This window comes from Ptychodera flava, chromosome 10 (genome assembly GCF_041260155.1).
Source record: "Ptychodera flava strain L36383 chromosome 10, AS_Pfla_20210202, whole genome shotgun sequence".
Taxonomy (NCBI): Eukaryota; Metazoa; Hemichordata; class Enteropneusta; family Ptychoderidae; genus Ptychodera; species Ptychodera flava.
The window spans coordinates 13,240,663-13,265,667 of NC_091937.1; the positions used below are offsets into that span (position 1 = coordinate 13,240,663).

The window sequence follows — 25,005 nt, forward strand, 5'->3', positions numbered from 1 at the left end:
CTAATTATAAAGTTCATTAAATATGCAAATAAACCCTAAATTAACTTGACACTGTTCAATGATTCATAGCACAATTAAATATTTATCAAATCAATATCTGTAGCACGTTTCACAAAAGTTTGGTGCCGAAATTTCAGAGTTATATATCTAATTACAAAGTTTATTAAATATGCAAATGAATCTCTAATTACCTTTACACTACTAAATGCTTTACAACACAGTTAGATATCTGTCGTATCAGTATGTGCTGCAGTTTTCATCACATTTGATGCAGTTATTTCGGAGTTATATGACTAATTATAAGACTTCATGAAATATGCAAATGAGCTAATTATTAACTTGACACTGCTCAATGCTTCTCAGTACAATTGGATATTTATCAGATCAACATCTGTAGCAAGTTTCATCAAATTTAACGCTGTAATTTTGGAGTAATATCACTAATTACAAAGTTCATTAAATATGCAAATAAACCCTTAATTAACTTCACACAAGTAAATGCTCTACATCACAATTAGATATCTGTCGGATCAGTATCTGCAGCAGATTTCATCACATTTGGTGCAGTTATTTTGGAGTTATATCACTAATTACAAACTTCATAAAATATGCAAATGACCTATTTATTAACTTGACACTGTCCAATGCTTCTAAGTATAATTAGATATATATCAGATCAATATTTGTTGCAAGTATCATCAAGTTTGGTGCTGGAATTTCAGAGTTATCTCACTAATAACAAAAGTTCATTAAATATGCAAATGAGAAGGCAATGGACATGACACTCACAGTATCATCATAATGTTCTGAGATTGTCATCTGTGAAAAGTTTCATGAAATTTTGTGCAGTATTTCTTGATATATGTCTACACTGTCATTACCGTCTCCATAGGGAAACCATTGTACGGAAAAAAACGATATTGCATAACTTCATTAATATGCAAGCCACACTAACCAAAATCTAATCAGTTCTTGCAAGTAGCATATGGTACCTGTGTACCAAATCTGACTTGAATCCGTTCAAGCGTTTTTGAGTTATCGTGTAAACAGACAGACAGACAGACACACACACACACACTAACACACACACACACACGGACAGACTGACAGACATCGCTATGACAATAGCCCACGTGTTTACACACGTGAGCTAAAAATGGTACAGAAAAAATACACGCAAAACACTCAATAACAAACAAAAAGCACACTATAATCTAAACACAATCAAGTAGTTAATGTGTGTAGCCACTTTCCTTTTATCTATTACCTAAAGTACATAAAACTCCCCATTTGCAACATGTGTAGGAAGGCCAATCATTAGCGGTTGTTCACACACACAACACAACATAACACAACATCTCTGAATTCATAGACTGCTACATAAAACCGATCGTCGCAAAAAACATACATACGAGATTCATCGGACTTTATACAAAAAATAGAAACTTTCAGAGTTCTGAAAACACAATTTTCGTCACTCTTGAAGTTTTCTCTATGTACACAAACACTATGCATGTTGAAGAAATCAAACTAATCGGCTAAATGTGGCAAAAGAAAGTTTTAACACCTCACAGGCAGAAGGGTCGGTACAAAATTATCGGAAGAGTCATTTAGACCAACCAGGTATAAGTTTCCCGAAAGGTGTCAAGTATATGGGACTAATCCCACGTTTGAGGTCAAACATCGGGAACAATAGAATTAGTTGACGGACCGTAATCCCAGACTGGATTCTTTTTTTTTTGTTGGCGCGGGGCTGGAATGATATTACAGAAAATAGACATTTTTTCTGTTTCCTACTATCATACTTATAGTATTACCATGGATTATTGCCTGTATTGTAGCTGAATAGTGTATATACATATGAATACAGACAAGAATCCATTGCTTGTATTCAGCAAGCTTGTATTCATTTAAACTTATGTGAATTCACGTGAATTATTCTGTGATACAGGCAAAAGAATCAGTGTGAGTTCACCTTTATTATTGCCTTTTGATGCAGTGAAATTTGATATCAGTTCACTGAGGGTCATGAGCAAATATAATTGTTAAAGGAATAACTTTGCTCCGATGCGACATAGTGAAAGTGACGAGAAAGCAGCGTATTTCTCAATGTATTGCAGCCTGTGATGAATATGACTTCTTGTGTGACAACGGTCAGTGCGTAGACGGTTGGCGTCGATGTGATGGCTACATTGACTGTGAAGATTTGAGTGATGAGTTAAATTGCAGTGAGTATTAACTTAAGAAGTAAGCATTTCAGGACATGATCATATACTTGCAGAATTGCTTATATATATATATATATATATATATATATATATATATATATATATATATATATATATATATATATATTATTCGGCTCGAAGTTGTACGGCTCCGCGAAAAACACTCGTACACGATGACGTCAAACAGAGAAAAATACCATGGGATTATATATTTATCACATGAACAGTCTTCTTATTTTTCTTTTGACGTAGATGGATCAAAATTATCGTAACAAATTGCATGAATTTCGTCGCGATTTGTGTTTTACTTACGCGGATTACTTTCATTTAAAGAGTAAAGCGGCCCGTCACCCAGGAGATATTTTCATTCATAAATCCCATCAAGCTGAAATTTGCTACATTACAGGGTATCTCCACCAGCCAGACGTACGGATTCGGTCACGTGAACGTGTCAATCATTGTCTCGCGCTGTATCGATGCCAAGGCAAGTTGGCCATCGGCGGACATAGCTTTCACCGTGCTAGCGACGGATAACCATAGTATTCAGAGTTACTTAGAATATTTACAATTATATTTATGAAGTAAATGGACGACACGATCGAAACAGTAATTCTCATTCTCAGAGATGCCGTGGCTTTCAAAATATCACACAAGTTTACGACCTTTGCGAGCGCGAAAGATTCCGTTCGATGACACACTCGTTGCATGTAGGTGCCCACCCCGGTGCCCACAACGTTGCCGTCACCGCGCCGGTCTCTGCCGTGCCGGTGTCAACTCGTCAATCCCGATCTCGGTCATCAATGTTTTTGTCTTACGAACTTTAATGTTTGCATTGACACATATCTCGCCTATGGATACATCCTAATTTTGTTACTTGACGGAAACTCTGTTTTGAGTGTTGTCTGAGTCAACTTTCGAAGTACATGGGATTCCACAGCGCTGCACACAGCTCGACAGCTTATATCTTCGCTACAGCCTTATCATACTTAAGCTTATGCCGCGCTGCAAGTTTGATTCCGAGCGAGAATTTACGGACTTTTTGTGTGATGAAGGAAATTGATCGTTGTTAGTCGAATGACTTTAGGCTTGTGCCTCCTATGTCGCTTTCCCGAAGATTATACTATACTCATTTATTCAGTTTGAGGTGTAGGTTTCGGTTTTATCGCCAACCGGGATCGCAAGGTACGACGTCCACACGACTCGACTGAAGCCGAGACGTTATAATACTGAGCCATTAAAATAACGATCGTCGGTATCTCCATTCGATTCTCGGAAAAAAGCTATTGTTTTAGCGACTTGAAATTTCGTTGGACAAATATGCCTTCTATATTTCCATGTCTGGATTTATCGGGTCACCTTTTTGTAAAAATAACGTGCGAGCTAGCACGTCATTGATCACAACAATCTGTTTGTGTCGCGACGCCTGCATGTATGAACGGTACCATGAAAGAAAAAGTTCCGGTTGATGACGTACAACAGGGGTAATTCGGATTTCTTATCCGTCCTGTTCTACGTCACACAGGTGGGAATTCGGGCCAGTTCATGTGATAAATATATATAATATATATTATATATTTTCACATGTCCTTGTAGGATATTACAGTGCTCGATTCTAAAGCTATATGTGTGTATTAAGTAAAGGAAATAAATCATGCAACTACATCAGATAGTCTCTTCACTGTAATATGTACATAGACATATGTGTGCGGGTTCACATCGGCTTATAATCCTTTGCATTCTTATAAATAAGTAATCTCTGTGTTTTTCAGGCTGTAGTGAAGCTATGTACAGGTGTGACAATAGTTTGTGCATTTATCGATATTTAGCCTGTAACGGTTATAATAACTGCGGCGATTGGAGTGATGAAATTTATTGTGGTAAGTATAATTACCACCTTTGATCAAAATATTCTTACCCTTCAGAATACATTTGAAAGCGTCAGGTCACCATTGAAATCTGATACATACTGATATATGAACAATTTACATGCACGCATGCACATAAACATACACGCATAAATACATATACACACGATTGGATACATATATTACAGATATATAAATATATGGATAGATAGAAGATAAAAATACCTATCTGCGTGCCTGCCTGCCTACCTACATACGTAGATACTTACATAGAGATACATACAGAGATACATACATACATACATACATACATACATACATACATACATACATACATACATACATACATACATACATCCATCCATACATAATACATACATACACACACACACACACACACACACACACACACACACACACACACACACACACACACACACACACACACACACGCATGCATGCATGCATGCATGCATGCATGCATGCATGCATACATGCATACATACATACATACATACATACATACATACATACATACATACATACATACCTACATACATACATACTTACATAGAGATACATACAGAGATACATACATACATACATACATACATACATACATACATACATACATACATACATACATACATACATACATACATACATACATACCATCAAATGATACATCATAACCACTGTAAAACTAATTCGTGTTTCACTCAGATTGCAGCCTACCAGGTAGCTATTGGTGTGGCTCTGAGTGTGTTCCTGAAAATCTTCTCTGTGATGGTATCTCTCATTGCTACAGAGATGAATTCCATTGTGGTGAGTTTGTAATATTTACTGACAACTATCATGCAGATGTATGTTCCGTACATATATTGTGATTTTCTGGTCAAACATATCGCCATCTTTTATACAAATTCGTTTTGTCTATTGTGACTTCATTAATGTACATGTCTGTCTTGATTAACATAATTTGTTTGAATGTAACAAGGAGACTAATACATCTCTAGTTTCTCTTTACGATAAACAAATAGAAAGCAAATGCCAAGTTTGTTTTGTTGAACGATCTAAATAAATTTAATATCTGTAATTTCACAGGCAAATATTGATTTCCCATGATTTATTAATTGTTCCATTTAAGGCGACAAATGCAAAGGCTTTGAATGCCACACGGGGAGATGTATTACGTCAGATCTGCATTGCAATGGCAACTTTGACTGTTATAATGACGATCCAAGTGATGAACAATGGTGTGGTAAGCTAAAAGTCTTTACCTCATTCTTTGAACGATGATGCAAAATTAAATCGTAGACTGTGCATGCTTGTTCACTCTTTCTAAAGTTTCAAACGCATTATATTGTCATTGACATAAAATATTAAATAACAAGTAATCCATTCATTGCATTTTTACTTTTCTGCTGCCCGTCTAAAATGTAAATATTATCCATAGACGATAATAGTGTTCCATATTGTTGGGATGTGTGTAATTTTATAACTTTGCCAACCATCACTTATTTACTCAACATCAATTAATGTTTGCTTTTCAACTTTTAAGGTTCTTGTAACTCTGGCAGCGAATTTCTCTGCGATAATGGCGTATGCATTCCACACTATTATGAGTGCAACACTTATAACGAGTGTGGAGACTGGAGTGATGAATCACGGGGAGGAAATAATTGCTGTGAGTTACAAGATTCTACCAATACTGCAGCTAGTACTGTTTGCATGATTCATCATCATTTCATTAGACTATATTCAGAAGAAGCATTGATTTTCGATGTAGCCACATTCGCATATGTAAGTGATCCGAATACATAAAGTATCTTTTTATAGTCCTCAGCACGTCGTTAAAAAACACTGCTTGTGAACAAAACGGTTTCTATGATTTTATCGTAAGTTTCACTGCATTTCACGAGATAGTAAAGTATATATAGAGGATAGTTTCCTGTTACTTGGTTTATCGTAAAATGATAGGTGATTATGAATTCTGACAGCACAGTACATCAACCAACATTTCACTTCTTTTTCCCTACATAGCCTGTAGCGGAGATTATGAATTCCTCTGTGCAAATGGAGCTTGCATCCAGGATGACTACGTCTGTGACACTTTTAATGATTGCGGTGATTGGAGTGATGAAGGCAAAGGTGGCAATACATGCAGTGAGTGAATGTATTTCTTTAATTTCAACACCTTGAACTAAATGGTTACAAACTTCTTGTCATAGTAAAAAGATTTGAAAAAGTAGCTTTTCTGAGAATCTATGAACTCATTATAGGTAACCGTGTAACTCTTGCTCCACGTATGTAGGCTTAATTATGTCGTAATTAAATGGATACATTATTTTCAGCAAAATTTGCCTTTATTTCATTTTACGTTAGTGGTGTGACAGCGTACGAAATGGCCTCGTGATCGCGTGGTGAGCACAAATCTACACTAAGTCAATCGATCACGTTATCTGGCTAGAACTATATTCGGAACGTACAGAAACAGATGAGTAGGAGACAGGGAATGACTAAATAAGTTAAACAAATCTAAAGTTTATTCAAACGTTGAAAACAAAATACGCTTAGCGACTGGTGGGCTAGTCCGGTGTAAGACAAGCAAATTTTGTCTGTTAATTCTTTTAAAGCAGAGCGTAAACTATTATTGTTGCGTCAACGTTATTGTCTTTAACCATACGAACGACTTTTATAAGGTAAGAGATTATCCTATCATATAAACTTTAACGTCACATACCAGATTTCAAGATATGGTCAAAGTGCGTATTACTTTAACCCTTAATAAGCATATGTCAGTCCGTTGCGAATTTTGCAGTGATTCGGCAGTCAGGTAAAAATTTGAAGCTTGTTCCCTTTGTTACTGCGTAAGTAAGGAGAATTGGTCAGAAAACATTTGTACTTCATACGCTGAGAATATTGAAAGAAATAAGCACCTAGAGGCAGGGATGTAAGCGACAGTATAAGAGATAGGTCCTACAACTTGTAAGATTTGATGTATTTGCTCGATAGATTAAGGTAAGTACAATTTTTGGTTAGCTTGCTGACGATAGAGCAGAGGTAGGTCGATTTTTACGGTAAGCTAAGCTGGTACTTTTAACTTGGGAAGGCGCCGTTTCAAAGTCATGTACAGGCGTGTTTGTTTCTAATTTCCATGATATTATCCACCTTGCAATAAAAAATGATGATGCTTCAGTCTAAATAAATAATTTACTTCTTGCGGGTCTCGCCTTGTCGATACACATTAACGTATGTACACCCGTGGCCACTTTAGTGTTGATTAAGCCTGTCTGGTACAAGCAGAAATTCTGTTTGTATAAACGAAACAAAGTGGTGATCGGTGTAATAAATGTAAGGTTCACTATCGGCACCCCACTGTTAGGATTGAGATAACGTTCTACTAAAATGTCTCGCCTGCCCAATTCAAATCGATCACAACACTGCACTGTAGCAGACACGCTGTAAGTCTGCACTCCGACAATGAACATCAATAACAACGGTCGCGAATATCATAGGGGCAAATCCTTCAGTGAGGACGTAGCAAGCTTGATTGTTCAAAATATAAGAGATTGTGGTGGCAATCCGGCACCTAGCGAGGTACCATGAGGAGCTTACAAAGAAACAAGCAAGCGTTTTAAGATAAGCGTGGAGGGAGCCAGAAAAGTTTGGAAGAGATGTACATGTATCAGGACAAGTTCCCTTCAACCGGGATGAGAAAAGTGTCGTTCATGGTTACACACATGTGAATACATTTACATGTAAAACACTACACCGACTGTACTTTACTCTTACCTTTTCTCTCGTACCAAGTGAAATTGGAGTTTTATTCACGGTTTTTAGGAAAGAAACATAGCTTAGTGCAAGTGAATGTTTATTTCGAAAGTGTTGCATTCAAGACGGGCGATGTCTGTAATTTAATCGCTAACAATTTCAAAGTGGCATTTTCTCAATTCCCGTGTCTGAACAAAGTCTGAACACGACACTTGCGATACACGCTATAGTATCGTTGGTATTCATTCACTGCAATATTGAAATCGACACAAAATGTGTGATGTTCTCTAACACTGACTACATTTGAAACACATTAATTTTAGCAGATACTGAGTACTGATAGGGCAAATGCTGTGGTCAACATCATTTGTATACAGTGTATTTTACAATCACTCCCTAATTTCAGGCTAATCGGCGTGTCCATGGGGTACCGATAGTAGGATCATTATCACCACTGATACAGGGTAAAGTAACCGTTTTATCACCCTTCTGCAGACAGAATTTCTGCTTGTACCAGACAGGCTTGATCAACACTAAAGTGGCCACGGGTGTAACACGGAAGCTTGATATTTCCCAAAGCAATGTCTCTAAGAAAGTTTGGAAGAAGAAAACTCTTCTTTCTTTCTGAATACACAAACTACTTAGTACTCAATGGTGTATAAAATGGCATTACCCTTAATTTTTGATTTTTGTCTTTTCGTCGTGGTTTTTGAAAATATTTATGTGCATTAGATTACGAAGACTGTTGGGATGGATTTCAGTGCGACAGTGGAGAGTGCTTATGGTGGTATGGATCTCGATGTGATGGCCACCCAGAATGTCATGACAGGAGTGATGAAATAGGATGTGAAAGTAAGGTTTTGTAGTCATTCATAAAATCGAATTTAACTTGTTCATAACATCATGTATAATGATATTAGTCAGTTATTTTTATATCAGTAAATATATCTTTTATACCTATCAATTTCATTATGTATGGCCAAACCATTATGTGGCGATTACACTGTCACTTATTATAGAGCACAAAGGTACAGTGAGTTTTCGTCAGCTACATATGTGAAGTTTGTATCCGAGCATAAACTGCGTTCACTCAGGAATTTTATTTTGATCGGAGTCGTTAAGACATCGATTCTCCTTCGATGATAAGTATGATTCAAGACTAATAATATGATTTCCCGGGTCAAGGAAACGAATAAAAAATGATAGCAACAACATGGTCATCTTTAAGCATTAATCCGTGCTGGTACCAGGTGTCCGGAATGGGAAGGTTTTACCTGTTGGTATGCTACACCAATTTAGATTGAACAAAAGTGACAGATTTCATGTAATCCTGCAAATCCATACCGAATTACCTTTGCGAATGCTGTCACTGATCATTTGAGAAACAGACGTGTCTACCTTAGAAGTTTTTAAATGATATAACTCTATTGATTATTAGTATGAAAAATTTACTTTCCGTGTCATTTATTTATCAAGGTAGTCTTACCTATTCCATGTCACTTGCTAACCTATGGTCCTTTCGTTTTCCTTCTCCCTTCATACTGAAAGACTGTATGGAATCTAATGAGAAATTCCAATGCAACAACGGCGTTTGTTTACATGATCGGTATTTATGCAATAGTTATTTTGATTGCGGGGACGGCGACATTTCGGATGAAGAAAACTGCGGTAAGCAATGCCCATAACGTTTCAAAATCGATATATGTCAAAAGAAACATTCAATTCTTTACATAAACAACCAGCGAAGGTAGTTTTCAACCTTTCTGCTATCTAAATGAGAAAGGGAGTAGGGAGGATAATTAAACTATAGTCTTTCCCTTGCTTTTTGAAAAATTACGAAGGGTACTGAGTAAGTAAAGGGTCTTAAAGGCCTGTGTTGGCGCTGCATTGTCTCAAGAGAAAATTAATTTACTAGATTACAATTTCAATGGAAAATAAAAGGCTATCACACCTCCATAATCCTCTTACGTACTAGAACAAACGCGATCCCAGTGATCGCCAAAGGTGTCTTTAAGTCAGGTTTCATGCGTTTCTGCGTGGAGTTTAACGACTTTTTCAGGATAACAAACATTCACTATTGTTGTTCCTGTTTCTCTATATTTTTATAATAATATTCACAAAATGTGATACATACATCAACACATATATACTAACATAAAAAGATGAATAAGCAGATACCTACCTACCTACCTACCTACCTACCTACCTACCTACCTACCAACCAACCTACCTAAATACATATCTACCAACCAACCTACCTACCTACATACATTGTTATGTACGTCATTTTCCCCACACTCATGACCTGAGATTTATTAGTCAAGAACATTCTCAAGGTCACTGTCCTTCGCGACCTCACTACCTTGATTTCAATAAGTCATGTTTGGAACCTTCTAGAAACTCATTTGGTCGTGAAAGTGAAGATATTTTTAGAGCAGTAATTAGCATATCAATAGAAGTCCTAGATTGTCTTATATTCTCTTACATAACCATTTAAGTATAAAAAAGCGACCGCCTAGCTTTTCTGCCAGACATTCTGGATCGTGTCTCTTGCGTGTTACTTCAAGACTTTGGAAACTCTAGTAGTATTAATCATAAGACCTTTCAAGACCTTCAATGTCACGCTGGATTTATACTGTGAACTTTGTGCAACTTCAAGCCTGCAAACCAAATGATTGTTTATTCATCCAACTGACCGAAACAACTCTGAGACTGGAGTTTTGTGCCATCCCAGATAAGATAAGAAGCCCGTACACTTTTACAGTTTCTATTTAATCCCTGAACTTAGCGATCAGTTTTGTTTTCGTAATAAATTCCTTCTAAAAGCAAATTACTTACTTCGCATTTCGTTCTTTTTCTCACACGTAACAACATAAATATATGCATAGATACATATATATGCACATATGAGTTACATGGATACACATAGATACATCCATAGATAGATACATACATAGTTACATAGATAGATAGATAGATAGATAGATAGATAGATAGATAGATAGATAGGTAGATAGATAGATAGATAGATAGATAGATAGATAGATAGATAGATAGATAGATAGATAGATAGATAGATACATACATACATACATACATACATACATACATACATACATACATACATACATACATACATACATACATACATACATACATACATACATACATACATACATACATACATACATACATACATACATACATACATACATACATACATACATACATATAATCATACATACATACATACATACATACATACATACAAACACACACACACATACATACATACATACATACATACAATACATACACACATACATACATACATACATACATACATACATACATACATACATACATACATACATACATACATACATACATACATACATACATACATACATACATACATACATACATACATACATACATACATACATACATACATACATACATACATACATACATACATACATACATACATACATACATACATACATACATACATACATACATACATACATACATACATACATATATAATCATACATACATACATACATACATACATACATACATACATACATACATACATACATACATACATACATACACACACACACATACATACACAAATACATACATACATACATACATACATACATACATACATACATACATACATACATACATACATACATACATACATACATACATACATACATACATACATACATACATACATACATACATACATACATACATACATACACAAATACATACATACATACATACATACATACATACATACATACATACATACATACATACATACATACATACATACATACATTTATTTGTGATATCATTACTTTTCAGACTGCTACCCCTCTCAATTTCGATGTGGTAATGGTGTCTGCATATACAGACATAACGTATGCGACGGTAACGATAATTGTGGCGATGCCTCAGACGAAATAAATTGTAGTAAGTTCTTTTGAAGTTTATGGTAAAAATTAGGAGATAGAAACATCGTTTCATTAATAGCTCAAAACAAAATATAATTCAGAGGAAAAGATTAATAAGAACAACAAATTCTATCAACATATCACCCAAAAATTAAAGGTATTTCGGCATTTTACCTTCTCGAAAAGTCTCGCTTATGTAATCTCAGGATTCTTAATTGAATCAGGATAAAATAATATATTGCCTGGTTTGTTTGTGTATAGGAAAATGAAAAAAGGAGTTACTCATGCTAGAAGAAGTAAATTCCAACCGTTAAAATTATAGCATTGCTGATAGGTTTGTGACAACAAAACTAATGAGCAATTGGTGTTCGTAACGCATAACACAAGTACTTTGGGATGTATGATTACCACAAATCCTAATAGGTCTTAATACTAGAAATCGTTATTCTGTTAACTGTATTATATATAGAGTGCATGTTGTTGCAGTTAGGGAAATGCATAATAAATAAGGTATTCGAAGTCTGAACGCTTTTCAAATTCATTATTTTACAGAATGCACAGGAAGCAATTTCGTTTGTGATAATGGATTTTGTGTTCCTAACCAAGTGGTGTGTGATGGTTACGATCACTGTGGTGATGCAAGTGACGAAAATAATTGTGGATGTGAGTTATGCCACCTAGATTTCACAGAGATTGGAGCACTTGTTTCAACAGCTCTTCCTAATAATTGAACTTTCGTCTACTTCTATATAATCGATGTTTAAGATGTTGGTATAATTCTTAATATCTGATTATGCGCATTATTGAAGATGTACTTTGGCATGGTCTTTGTTGTTAAATCGCATCAAGTCTAAGTCGGCTTTCGTACGCTCCCGTTAATAATATCTAAATAATTCATTCATGGATATTTGCAGTCGAGGCCATTTTGTTAATATCACAATTCTGAATGACACATGTATTGAAGCACATACTTACTCTTTGCTGTATGCTATATGCTGTTGCGCCCATTGATACCCATGATCATATCATAATTTAAGAGTCGTTATTTATTTAACACAACATTCGAGCTTTCAATGGAGAGAAAATATCGACAAAGCTTTAACACTTCCACTTAATGCTGTCACGTGGGATTAAAAGGGGAACTTTGCCATAAGATACCGTTAACCCACAAAAACATGATGAGCAATGCTTAAAGGGACAGGTGCTTAAGAGCGCTGAAGTGATTTTAGACACAATTAAGAGACTTTAGATATTGTCAATCAGGTGTTTATATATGTGTGCTCTCTTTGTAAAGCGTTTCAAAATGAACCGTCTACATGAGTAACTATGAAAATTTCCATTATAAGTAAATGCTACAGGTAGTCAGAGTGGAGCATTTCTGTTGTAAACACGTGACTCTTTAAGATGAACAGTGAAGCGTTCTGTATGACAAATCACATGACCACAATAACTCGGAATTTTATTTATATAGCCTGCAATCCCGATGAGTTCAGATGTAATAATGGCAGGTGCGTTTTCAATGAATATCGATGTGATGGTTTCACAGACTGCACCGATCATAGCGATGAAATAGGCTGCAGTAAGTATGAGTTATGGAACGTAATGGTCACCGTATTCAGTAGTTGTAAGTTGTAAGCAGAGGTATTCAGGCATTTAGCCAACGGCGAGCTCATTGAACATATAAGTATCAGCCCGGAAGAGAGGCTCATTGCATAATACGCGTTCAACTTTCAGTCAAATTCTGCAAAAAGGATTATTTCATTCTACGTTTGCAACCACATAGTGGCAATTACAAGAACTCAGATTCAGAATCTCTTGAAAAGGACTTTGGCAGGTTTGTGGAATGTCTTAAGAGAAGACATCCCCTTTGGAGTTGTGTAAGTCTGCTTACTATGATATTTCCCTTGTTGTATACGTTTTCCTGCTGATCAAACACCCTGAGGTATGACGAGATGTATTAATCAGTGTCATAACCTTTTAACAACACTTGTTTACTTAATATTGGTGTACTGCTATAGGACCGAGGTACCGGATCAATGCCTGCATTATTTATATTCAATACCAATTGATGTTTTTATATTTTTCTGAAATATATCTTTTAACTTTTCAAATCGACATTTTAAGATTCATGTTCCTTCAACACTTCATAAAGGATGTAGACTTTGTTAATTTGTAGCATTAGGTGACGACAGAATGGTACAGAGGTTTAACTTGCTCTTTATGAAGTTTTACAGTGTAACAGGCATTATCAAAGTCTTACAAAATTGCCACATTTAATGATATGTAAACATATTTACAAGAGCTGTACACAATATTATATATATTTTTTTTATTCCAGGAGTATGCTAATGTGCACAAATGAGTTCCACTTGGTTCTTCCTATTGTATTCCTGTTCTCTTAGATTGTCACCATTTGATCGTGCAAGCAACATGATTATAATCGCACCAAAGTTCTATGATAAATATAGTGTAAGGAAAAAACAAACAAATAACGCAATCACGAAAAAATATTAGAGGGCAAATAATGATTTATTATATTTGCATAGAGTGCGCTGGAGAAAATCAGTTCCTTTGCGACAATGGTGTTTGCAGTACCGTGTACGATCGTTGTGATAGTTATATCTATCCTGGTGATGGATGTTCTGACGCAAGCGACAAGATTGGTTGTAATAGTGGTAAGTTAGGCAAGTTTTCCTAGAACTTGTTAAGATGAACTTCCCTATAACTGGACATGTGTTAAAGGACTTATACTATTTCCATGCATGTGAATTAATAATGACATACACCTTAACCAGTAATTTTAATTCTTAGTTCTGGTTATATATTATATTCGGTGGCTGAAATCATGCTGTTACTTTAGTCAATGTATGCTATTATTTTTGTGATTTAGTGTCCGTATATGTTATCTCAATGCATTGCATTGCTTTTGCTTGTGCTAAATTTTGATATATTGTGCTGTGTTGCATAACATTACATAGTGTAGCAGTACAGTACATTAGATTACACTGCTTCCCTCTGCGATAGGTTGGGTCACAATACTGTACTCTGCTGTATTGTTATATATTGTGTTTAATTGCTTGGCATGGTTTGCCATTGTATGGCATATATGATTTTATTCTGCTGTTTTGTGATATCATTTGTAGTATTTAGTGGTTCTGTTTTTGTAGGCGTCTTTTCTTTTGTGCTTTAGTTTATCAATTCTTAGTAAAAGTAAAGTAAAACAATTGCTATTATTAAAGATTTGAAATTTGTTTTTCCCAGATTGCAACGACGAATCCCTTTTCCTGTGTGACGACGGAGAATGCATTGCAGCCATTTTTCGATGTGATGGACACAGACATTGCCCAGATAGAAGTGATGAGAAGAATTGTTCAGGTACTCCTGCCAGTGATAGTTTTGAGTTAATTACGATACCCATTTTATTTGTTTCAAAATACATATGTTCGTGAGAACATGTTGTGCTGATTTTATCTTCGCTTATTTTTGAAGAATCAGGGGAGAAATTATTCGGATGTTCAAATGGATATTTTGTACCCTTGGATTACCAATGCGATGGCGAAGATGATTGTGGCGACAACAGTGATGAAATCGGTTGCCGTATGTACACCTGATTCGTTATTAAGTATTTTATCATCATGAGAACATGTCTTTTTTTTAACTTCACATTATCATGGCAATCTTGGATGTGCACATTAAGATGTCCACTTTCATATATGTTGAAGACATGACTATAGCGAGCCGCTGACATATCTAAGCAAGTTACATAAAATGAGGTTCTTCCGATTTTCAAAAGTGCACGTGTCGCGCCTTTTACACGTCAAACATAAAGATATTCCTGGCCAAAAAACACTATACAAAATTTTGAAAGGAGGGTAACAGTCACTGAAATGACAAATAATCATGGTTATCAGCAATTATTGTTGTGCCATAACTTTAACATAATTAATGTTTTGCGGACGAAGACATTAAGAGACATAAATACGATATTACTTTAAATCTGTGAATTTTTCAACATCTACTCACTAGCTTGCAATGCAGTCGTGCACTTCATATGCGACAATGGGGAGTGCGTCGATAAGGGTTCTGTTTGCGATCGTTATGGTGATTGCCAAGATTTCAGTGATGAGAAACACTGTGGTAAGTGGTTGTCGACGATAGGATATTCCTGTTAAAATGAAAGAGTTACAGCCTAATACTCAATTGCCGTCCGATCGATGCGTAGTCCCAAATGTCAAGGGAGTTGGGGTAACCACTTTTCACTAATCTGGTACAAAAAGTATGAATGATATCTTGCGAAAAAATTGTACCTACACCTGATGGAACTGTAGAAACGTTGTAGGATACGCAATCCATTCTGAAAACGTCAGCTAATGCATGGAACTTTATTTCTTTGTATAATCCGAGATCACAAATGGTGTTAGCTTATTGCATTCAGGACTGCCGAAATGTAGACGTTTACTACCTTTAGTGTGCGGCCATGTGACTGATTGTTCCCCTCTAACAGAGCGACATCAAAACTCAGCATTGATGTTTAACGTATTCTCTAAGTAAGCTTTTGTGGGTTAGTTTCTCTGCATTTTTCTGTATATAATGCATGATTTTCAGATTGTAGCCAGCCGGGAGCGTTTTGGTGCGGAGGTCAATGTTTATATGAAAGTTTAGTGTGTGATGGTATTGATCAGTGCTATTACTCAGAAGATGAACTTTATTGCGGTAAGGCATAAATTTTTGACTCTCTTCGAGATTGAGTGAAACATCAACTCCTGTTTACCTAACAAGAATCTCCAAAATGTTATTCTTACTTCCACTGTTGAAAGCACGAATGCTTCAGGAGAAAGATGCGGAAGTATTTATACTGAATAGAAATTACTTTAGATAGTTTTATAAACTGATGAAAATTACTACTTGTCTTCAACAGATGAATGTAGAGTCTGTGTAAAGTCTGTCTGTCCGTCTGTTTCTGGTTGTCGTCTGTCTGTCTGTCTGTCTGTCTGTCTGTCTGTCTCTGTCTGTCTGTCTGTCTGTCTGTCTCTCTCTCTCTCTCTCTCTTAGACTCTCTCTCTCTCTCTCTCTCTCTCTCTCTCTCTCTCTCTCTCTCTCTCTCTCTCTCTCTCTCTCTCTCTCTCTCTCTCTCTCTGAGGACATATAAATCTTAATCGAGATGTTAATGGCAGCTATTTGTAAAGTAAAATTCGCTGATAGGTAGTATCTTAGACGGCCAAATTATAACATAACAAATCTAAAGGAGAAACAAAACCGCCGTAATAAAATTTGTTTACATATTAATATATGTGGAATAGGTGAAAAGTGCACAGCTCTTGAGTGTGAACATGGTAGATGCATTTCAACGATGCTACGGTGTGATGGGAAGGTTGATTGTGGCGCCACAGACACAAGTGACGAACACTGGTGTGGTGAGTAGAAACTGTGCACATCAACAGGAAAATGTTTCTCGAGCGGCATTTCCAAACTCCGTGGTAAATTGTTTTATCACGCTGTACAGATTTAAGTACTACATTCCTCTTTAGCCTACTCAAGCCTAGTTCTTTAACAAGTTATAGCTATAACATTTATGGATAGCCAATACTCTTGTCCCACACATTTGTAATGTGTGATTTGCTTTCAATAGAACAGAAGTTATATCTCTGACTGATCCACCTATAATATATTATGTTTCGAACATGCAGAAGCTTGTGAAGGACTCAATGACCATCTATGTGACAATGGCCTCTGTATTGAAGATGGTGATATTTGCAACAAGAACAACGATTGTGGCGACTGGAGTGATGAAGCCAGAGGCGGGCGCAATTGCTGTGAGTATTCTGATAACAGAAATTTACTATTATTGGACATTATTTGTAAATTATGCTCAGACGTACACCGTCATGAATCATGGTTAACCGAAGATTTAGTCACGTACTCAAGATAAATGTTGTTGTCAATATTTTTCTTTGAAGCCTGTGATGGAATCCAGGAATTTGAATGTTCAAACGGAGCTTGTATCCACGGCTTTGAAGTATGTGATACGACAGATGACTGCGGTGACTGGAGTGATGAAACCAAAGGTGGAAATACATGTGGTATGTGAAATCAATTCCACATCGAAATTATGTTATATTTTTATGGTATGTATCTGTCGTGTACGGTGCTTGCCTTAACCAATGTGATTAAATGCCCCCTCCAATATTTTAGTGTATGAAGAGTGTACCGGTGGATATCAATGTGAAAGTGGCGAATGCATATGGTCCGTCTGGTACAGGTGCAACGGCTACCCTGATTGTAACGATGGAAGTGATGAAATTGGTTGTGGAGGTAGGCAGATGTATTCATATTATATGAATATTACTGAAATGGTTTTAATGTGGAAAAAAGACATGATGAATATGTAAATGAAACAAAAATGAGGACAGAGTTAATGTTGCAAAATTTGATTGAATGATTGAATTTCCATAGGGTGGTGACGATAACTTTTTTCCCGAGTGAAGTGTTGGATGTTATGTATATTCCAACTGTTCACTAAATCAGTCATGCACGTCACTGTAAACTCTCATGTTCACAGATTGTACAGACGATTATCGTTTCCAATGTCGCAATGGCGTTTGCCTAAATAAGCATTATGTATGCGATGGTAAGGATAACTGTGGAGATAATTCCGACGAAAGTGATTGTGGTGAGTGAGTAAAACAACTTGCTGATTTCAGTTAAACAATCATAGAGGAATTAGCTCTGTCATGGTAAAATTTCGTCTTCAAGTTTTAAGTGATAATCATTGTGTACATGAATCAAAACAAATTACTGTAGTGACGTTGTTGATTTGAGCACGTATAGACGACACAGTGGAGTTTACGTAGAGACAGCTTTTTACCCGCAAATTGTGACAGTGAGAATTTATTCTTACTTTTCGAGTAGTCCCAAAAATCGATGACGTCCCTGCAAGAATTCGCGATGCGTTGCCTTTGCGTAAAACTTGTGGTCGAAACGTTCTATTTATAATGAGCGTCTTACAATTGAGCTTGCGATTACGGTTTTAACAATATATTGTGGTAAACTTGACAATATTTCACTTCTACCATAATGCTTTATAATATTGATATAGTCCTGTGGTAGCCTTGTTTCTTAAAACCGTGACAAAAGTCGGGTTCTTACTTCAAAAAGTCAATTTGCAAACGGTGTTATTTCCCACAAGGAAACGAAATTAACATTTGATTAATGTGCATGATAATGTTTTTGTTAATTTCTTTTCACCCTTAAATAACAGAATGCAATGGTAATAATTTTGCGTGTGACAACGGATTTTGTCGCCCTCTTCAAACTTTGTGTGACGGATATGATCATTGCGGAGATGCAAGTGATGAACGTAACTGCAGCGGACGTGAGTGTACCTTTATGTAGATGTATATATTTTATGATTATTTTTGGCCAATGTCTTCCCGTCGTTATGTTAGCTCTGTCTATATCTGAAACGGAGTGAAAATATTATTTATACGACAAGCTAAATGTACAAGAAGCGCTGAACTGTGAAAGGGTTTCACAAATTGCGAGTTGCATGTGAATGAACATTATGGAGGTGTAATGGAGCTACGTAAGTTTCACGAGGCAAGATATTTAACAGTGAGCTATTTCATCCGAACACCGGTATTGGACACCTATACCATCCTGATCACAAGTAACAACAATCCCTTATTTGACGCATTGTTTGGTGCACGCGACAGACTTATTCTGTAACTTATGATTGACAATGCATTGGTAAAGCAAGGGAAGACAGCGTCGTTCAATGTAGCCGCTGGCTTTGTCTGAGGGAAAGCGATAACGTAATGGAATCCTTTGAATACATGGTATTACGAACGATAGTGAAATAAAACTGCAGTTTTTTTAATGCTGACTTAAACTGTGTACATGTTGCAGCATGTAATGCCACCCAGTTTCAATGTGGTGATGGTATATGCATACGAAGTGACTATAGATGTGATGGCTATCCTGATTGTCGCGACAGCAGTGACGAAATAGGATGCAGTAGGTTTACCTCATTTAAAAAAAATATTATCATATTTGACTTCTTTAGAAAGTAATTTTTGCATCAGTGATGAATATAACTTTGGAAATATAATTATCTTACTTTGTGCTTTCCACAGAGCTTAACCTAGTTTAGTATTGATTTCTATTCCTGGCCATTGACAAAAAGTGCAAGTATGCACTATGTTATAAGGAAGTAATAACCAGAACGGTAAAATTATGAACCATGTAATGGACATCACTGCAACTCCGATTATCTTTAATGACTGAATATTTTGCAAACAATGCAACAAAGCAAAGGCATTAGCAGCAAGAGGTTTTAGCGACTTAGTGCTCTCATTCATGTAAACATTTTGTGAATAGTATAAAGTGTACACTGACTTTCTTCGAACAAAAATCATTAAACGACTAGAGACGACACAAGGGCACTACATTGTTAGGTTCAGGACACTAAAGTTGATATATAAAGCAAGGGAAGGTCAATTAAAAGTGACCAGACCAGTGGAAGAACATCAACGCAGCGTAAGATAAGATGTGGTTATTAATTAATAGCTAAAAATATCTCCATGTATTATAATGGCTAAAGTTTGACGTTTTCGGTGTATCCCGAAGAAGTGGCCGCAAGCATGCTCACGCTGCATCTTGGTACTTCCACTTGTCTAGTCACTTATAGGTGACCTTCCTTTACTTTATATATCAACTTTAGTGTCCTGAACCTGATTGTATAGTTACCTTGAATCGGTCACCTCTCCAATTTTAATATCTTCTCAGGAGGTCCACATTTTAACTCTTTTGACATTTTACTCTCTGGGATTAAAATTTGTTACACCGCTATTATGATTATCCCTTGTATGGTGTCGGGTAATTATTCATCAATGAGGCTAACGAACGTTGAAAGGTTCTTTAAGTTTATTACATTGCAATTTGGTCTCACCCAAACGATGCCATTTTAGGCGTTATATTGGCCGAGATGTACACATCAGCTTTCCTTTTGTATCATGATTCGGCCCAAAAGTCTTTTAGAAAAGTTCATCATCGCAGCTATTTTCCGTTCCCATCATATTTCCTCACGGGAGTTATATTAACATTCCCTTTAACTTTCAAATGTGATTTTTTTCTCTTTTAAAAGAGTGTGACAGGTTAAGCTTCTTCCTCTGCCAAAACGGTGTTTGCGCCTACAGATATGGGTGCGGAAGATATATCGGTTGCAAAGACTTGAGTGACAAGATTGGTTGTGAGAGTGGTAAGTTTGGGTTATTTTAAATATTTGTCTCATGTAGGAATAGATATAATCGGAGAGAGAGAGAGAGAGAGAGAGAGAGAGAGAGAGAGAGAGAGAGAGAGAGAGAGAGAGAGAGATGTTTCTCTAGAAAAGATGAATTTCTTTAGAAATAACGAAATCTAGCTTCCAGCAGATTCGTAAATACAAGTTTTGTGTGCTGTGTACATTTAATTTGCCATTTTTATTTGATTTTGATCCAGTATTGTCATTTTTATCTCTCCAAATATAATCAGAGGATTGTTCCGATGAATCCCTCTTCAAATGTGATGACGGGGAATGTATCGCATCATTCTTCCGATGTGATGGTCATCGACATTGCCGTGATAGAAGTGACGAAAAGAACTGTTCAAGTAAGTGACGTAACATCCGTTTGTGCAAAGTTTGATTTGCAGAACAACACTATCACTCAAAGCGCCAAAGCGGTATCTATGTTTTATTTTAATGTTACCTGTATGCTCCAACATTTGTGAAAGACACCATTGGTCGTGTTTGGTAATATCTACATTCCTGAGACAATTATCTATTTTTAATCGGCACCGTTTACAATATTCTGAACGGGACTTTGCCCTATTTGCGAGATTTTACCCCATTTGGTTCGATGACGTCGGTTAATTAGTTTGTGAACTTTGATTCAATGATTTTAAATTCGATGTCTAGTTCCATATGAAATGTGAAAGTACAGAAGGTAGAAAACGTTCATAAAGCTTTGTGTCATGCAAGATATGAAATTAATTCAAATAATGTGGTATAAAGAAATATCAGTTTACTAAATGACAACAAAAGTCTACTTGTCATCACTTAAATAAACTCTCAATAATACATATTTAAGCTCGTTTCACTAACGATTATTTTGTAGACTCAGCTGGTGACCTGTATGAATGTGATAACGGATATTTCATCCCAAGACAGTACAAATGTGACGGCTACAATGATTGTGGAGAATATTCTGATGAGGAGGACTGCGGTATGTGCCAGCATTTAGATAGAAAGCATAGTAATACCTGGGTTGACACGTCTAACACTGAGTTATCCAAGAATTCATTCGCCCGCTTCATGTGAGGCATCAATATAACACAAATTCGCATTTTGTCGTGCAAATGCGAAGCTTTAAATGTATATTTAATTGCGTTGAACTTTACAGAGGCCCACTTTTCAAATCAAGGCATTAGTGGTCGTTTTCTAGATATTTCTTAATTTTGTTTATTTCGATTTGTCCATTTCCATTAGTCCATTTCCATGTACTCATTTTCTTTCTGATTGTCACCACTTTGGCGAGATGACACAAGATTCAATACATCCTGCCAATATAGGGAGTATCATCGACCAATAATTTTAGTTTGATGAAACAGAAATCTGAGGATGAACACAAGACAGTGTAGGAAAGTAAAATTTTCTCATGGTTCTCTCAGATTGCAATGATGACGACTACTTCGAGTGTTCAAACAATCACTGTATTCCAAGACCTCTGGTCTGCAATGATTTCAACGATTGTGGCGATGCAAGCGACGAACTGAATTGCCGTAAGTATCACTCGTTATCACATCCATTTATTTGATCGTATGAATTTGATCGTTTACAGCAATACAATGTCCATAAAGGTTGTGAACAAGTGCAAACGTTGTGCCATACAAGTGAGTAATCCAAAAGGGCAGGTTTACCATATAATACCTTTATCAGTAGGCGACAGTCTTAAATTTGAGCAGTTACAGTGGTATGCAACAAACCTACCCGCCAATCAACCAGTTATCCAATAATATGTCTCTGCTGCATTTTGTTACCGGCTGTTCATCGGTTCCTGGGCAAATAGCGTACACAAAGTCCACATTCTTAGATGATAAAGAAAATTCTTTACAAATCTGATACCAGTTTTGTAGACCAAGGTTGTACGACTGGAAGGGTCGGAACGCGCGAGGGCTTTTACGCCTTAAGACCAAGGTACATGTGACGGCTTGACTCATGTAGCATAGCATGATCGCACTCGATCCGATCATTTCTCTTCCTACCTCAATGATCTGATTTACATTATTTCAGTTCACTTTCTCATCTTTCAAAAAATAGCAGACATATAGCTTACATTTGATTTCAATATAAGTATCACCCGATTTCGAGAATTGGATGTTTGTGGATAGCATCGCTCGTAGTAACCAGAGTTGTGCCTCTCACAGTTGTGTAGTAATTTGACGTATCCCTCCCAAGCAGCGTTTTCCCCATAGTCTAACTGCTAGATGGTAGATGATAATAACATGTATTCCTTTGACAATGCTCAAAAAAGGTCAAATCCCCTGAAGTTCTTTCAAAATTATTACCTTCTACTTTATACTGCCGTTAGCAAATTGTAATGCGGCCTTGTAAATTAAAAATGGTACACAAACAAATATTGGATTACAAACAGCTTCACATTAAGCTAAAGATTAAACAAAGCTCGCAAAAGAGTACAATCCCGTAACACACGCACATTAATGTAAAGCACAAAACTCGGAAAATACACAACGATAAGTTTTAATTGATCTATTCCGTTTGTATTCATAATATTTGTATCAACGGCAGCTAGATGTGTGAACATTTATAATGATAATGCTAGAATAAGTTACTTACGTAACAACTTCCTGTGTATGTATATATTACAGGTTCTACCTTTAGCCATGCCACACTGTTCACTGTAACAACCGAGAGTCTCAATGAAAATCACTCTTTTTCTTTACCATCAAGGGGTCTATTCAATCGGTAAATAAGGCACTCGAATTCAAGCCCTTTAAAGAATTATCGGTTGATCTTCTTCACTCATAGAAATGTTTGTTACTGTGATGAAGTACATTTTATGCCTCCAAGTAGTCGGCAACAATATAGGTCAACGAGTACTTTATATCATGCATTTTTACAGCCTGTGAGTTCAACTGTACTAATGGCAAGTGCATTCCTAATTATCTGGTATGTGACGGACATTATCACTGCTGGGATCTGAGCGATGAAGCTGATTGTGACGATTCAGGTCAGTTATGATATTGATGCCAACAACGAATGTAAACCATTAAGATGGAATGCGCCTTAGGGACCTTTTTTCGTACTCTTGAAATTCACGTATCTTGTTCATGTGGACTACTTTAAAATCCTGTGGAATACATGAAATCTTCACCGTATTGGGTTTCAGTTGTAAATATATTTTTACTCACTGAAGTTAAAACTGAAAATATTGCAATTTCGAATATCTCTCATTCTATCCTTTGCTGTTTTTCAGTCTTGATTTAGACAAAGTTTACATATTCCTACCTTAAACAACATTAATACTTTGGCAAATGTTTGGAAATCTCTCCGTTTCCATGCCAATATTACCTTTAATCAAGAAGTCCAATCAACTTCAAACCATGAAATTAAAATATCACATTATTTTCAGATACCATCTATCGTTTTGTTCATATACCGACCGCAGTGTCATTATCTCTTCCCTTCAATAAAGAAAATATATCAGTTGGAATTATTTCTTATTTGTTCGAACTTAACTCAATGGTCAAGTATTTACTAGATATACCGTTTTGACAAGTCAGATAATGAGTATTTCAACACGTTTCAGACAGCATTAGCTGTGAACTATGGCACATAAATATTGAGGGAAATGTGACAATATATGAAGTTTCTGCTATTACAGTAGTGAGCATCGTGTTGTATGCTATTTTGCAGTTCAGTAAGTGACAGTCGTTTTGTACATTACTTTACATTTACCTTATGTTAGAGTCTCTATAAGATCTCGTAAGTATGGTACTATATAAATTTTGCTTGCTGAACTGCATAAAGTTTCGACATTTAATGATTGTAATGATCTGTGACTGCTGATAAAATTGTTACAAAGGCAGCTTAAGATTCAAAGACAAGAAA

The 25,005-nt window shown here is 36.1% G+C and overlaps 2 protein-coding genes across 2 annotated transcripts in view; both read left to right on the forward strand.

The window, feature by feature from the left end:
* LOC139143019 (low-density lipoprotein receptor-related protein 2-like) overlaps positions 1-25,005 on the forward strand; it is a 59,627-nt gene that overhangs the window by 29,650 nt on the left and 4,972 nt on the right. Inside the window, exons 12-25 of the mRNA XM_070713210.1 lie at positions 15,867-15,977; positions 16,446-16,553; positions 17,141-17,254; positions 17,528-17,653; positions 17,798-17,920; positions 18,033-18,152; positions 18,400-18,510; positions 19,099-19,212; positions 19,746-19,853; positions 20,983-21,096; positions 21,369-21,485; positions 21,992-22,099; positions 22,545-22,655; positions 24,017-24,124. Of these exons, the coding sequence (XP_070569311.1) occupies positions 15,867-15,977; positions 16,446-16,553; positions 17,141-17,254; positions 17,528-17,653; positions 17,798-17,920; positions 18,033-18,152; positions 18,400-18,510; positions 19,099-19,212; positions 19,746-19,853; positions 20,983-21,096; positions 21,369-21,485; positions 21,992-22,099; positions 22,545-22,655; positions 24,017-24,124 (1,593 nt within the window). The remainder of the gene's footprint in view (positions 1-15,866; positions 15,978-16,445; positions 16,554-17,140; positions 17,255-17,527; positions 17,654-17,797; positions 17,921-18,032; positions 18,153-18,399; positions 18,511-19,098; positions 19,213-19,745; positions 19,854-20,982; positions 21,097-21,368; positions 21,486-21,991; positions 22,100-22,544; positions 22,656-24,016; positions 24,125-25,005) is intronic.
* On the forward strand, positions 3,672-15,800 carry LOC139142930 (sortilin-related receptor-like). Its single transcript, XM_070713126.1, has 13 exons — positions 3,672-3,709; positions 4,824-4,918; positions 5,241-5,354; positions 5,655-5,780; positions 6,137-6,259; positions 8,600-8,719; positions 9,416-9,535; positions 11,752-11,859; positions 12,393-12,503; positions 13,312-13,419; positions 14,387-14,515; positions 15,102-15,215; positions 15,330-15,800. The coding sequence occupies exons 1-13, from the start codon at positions 3,672-3,674 to the stop codon at positions 15,449-15,451; spliced, it is 1,428 nt and encodes a 475-aa protein (XP_070569227.1). The 3' UTR covers positions 15,452-15,800.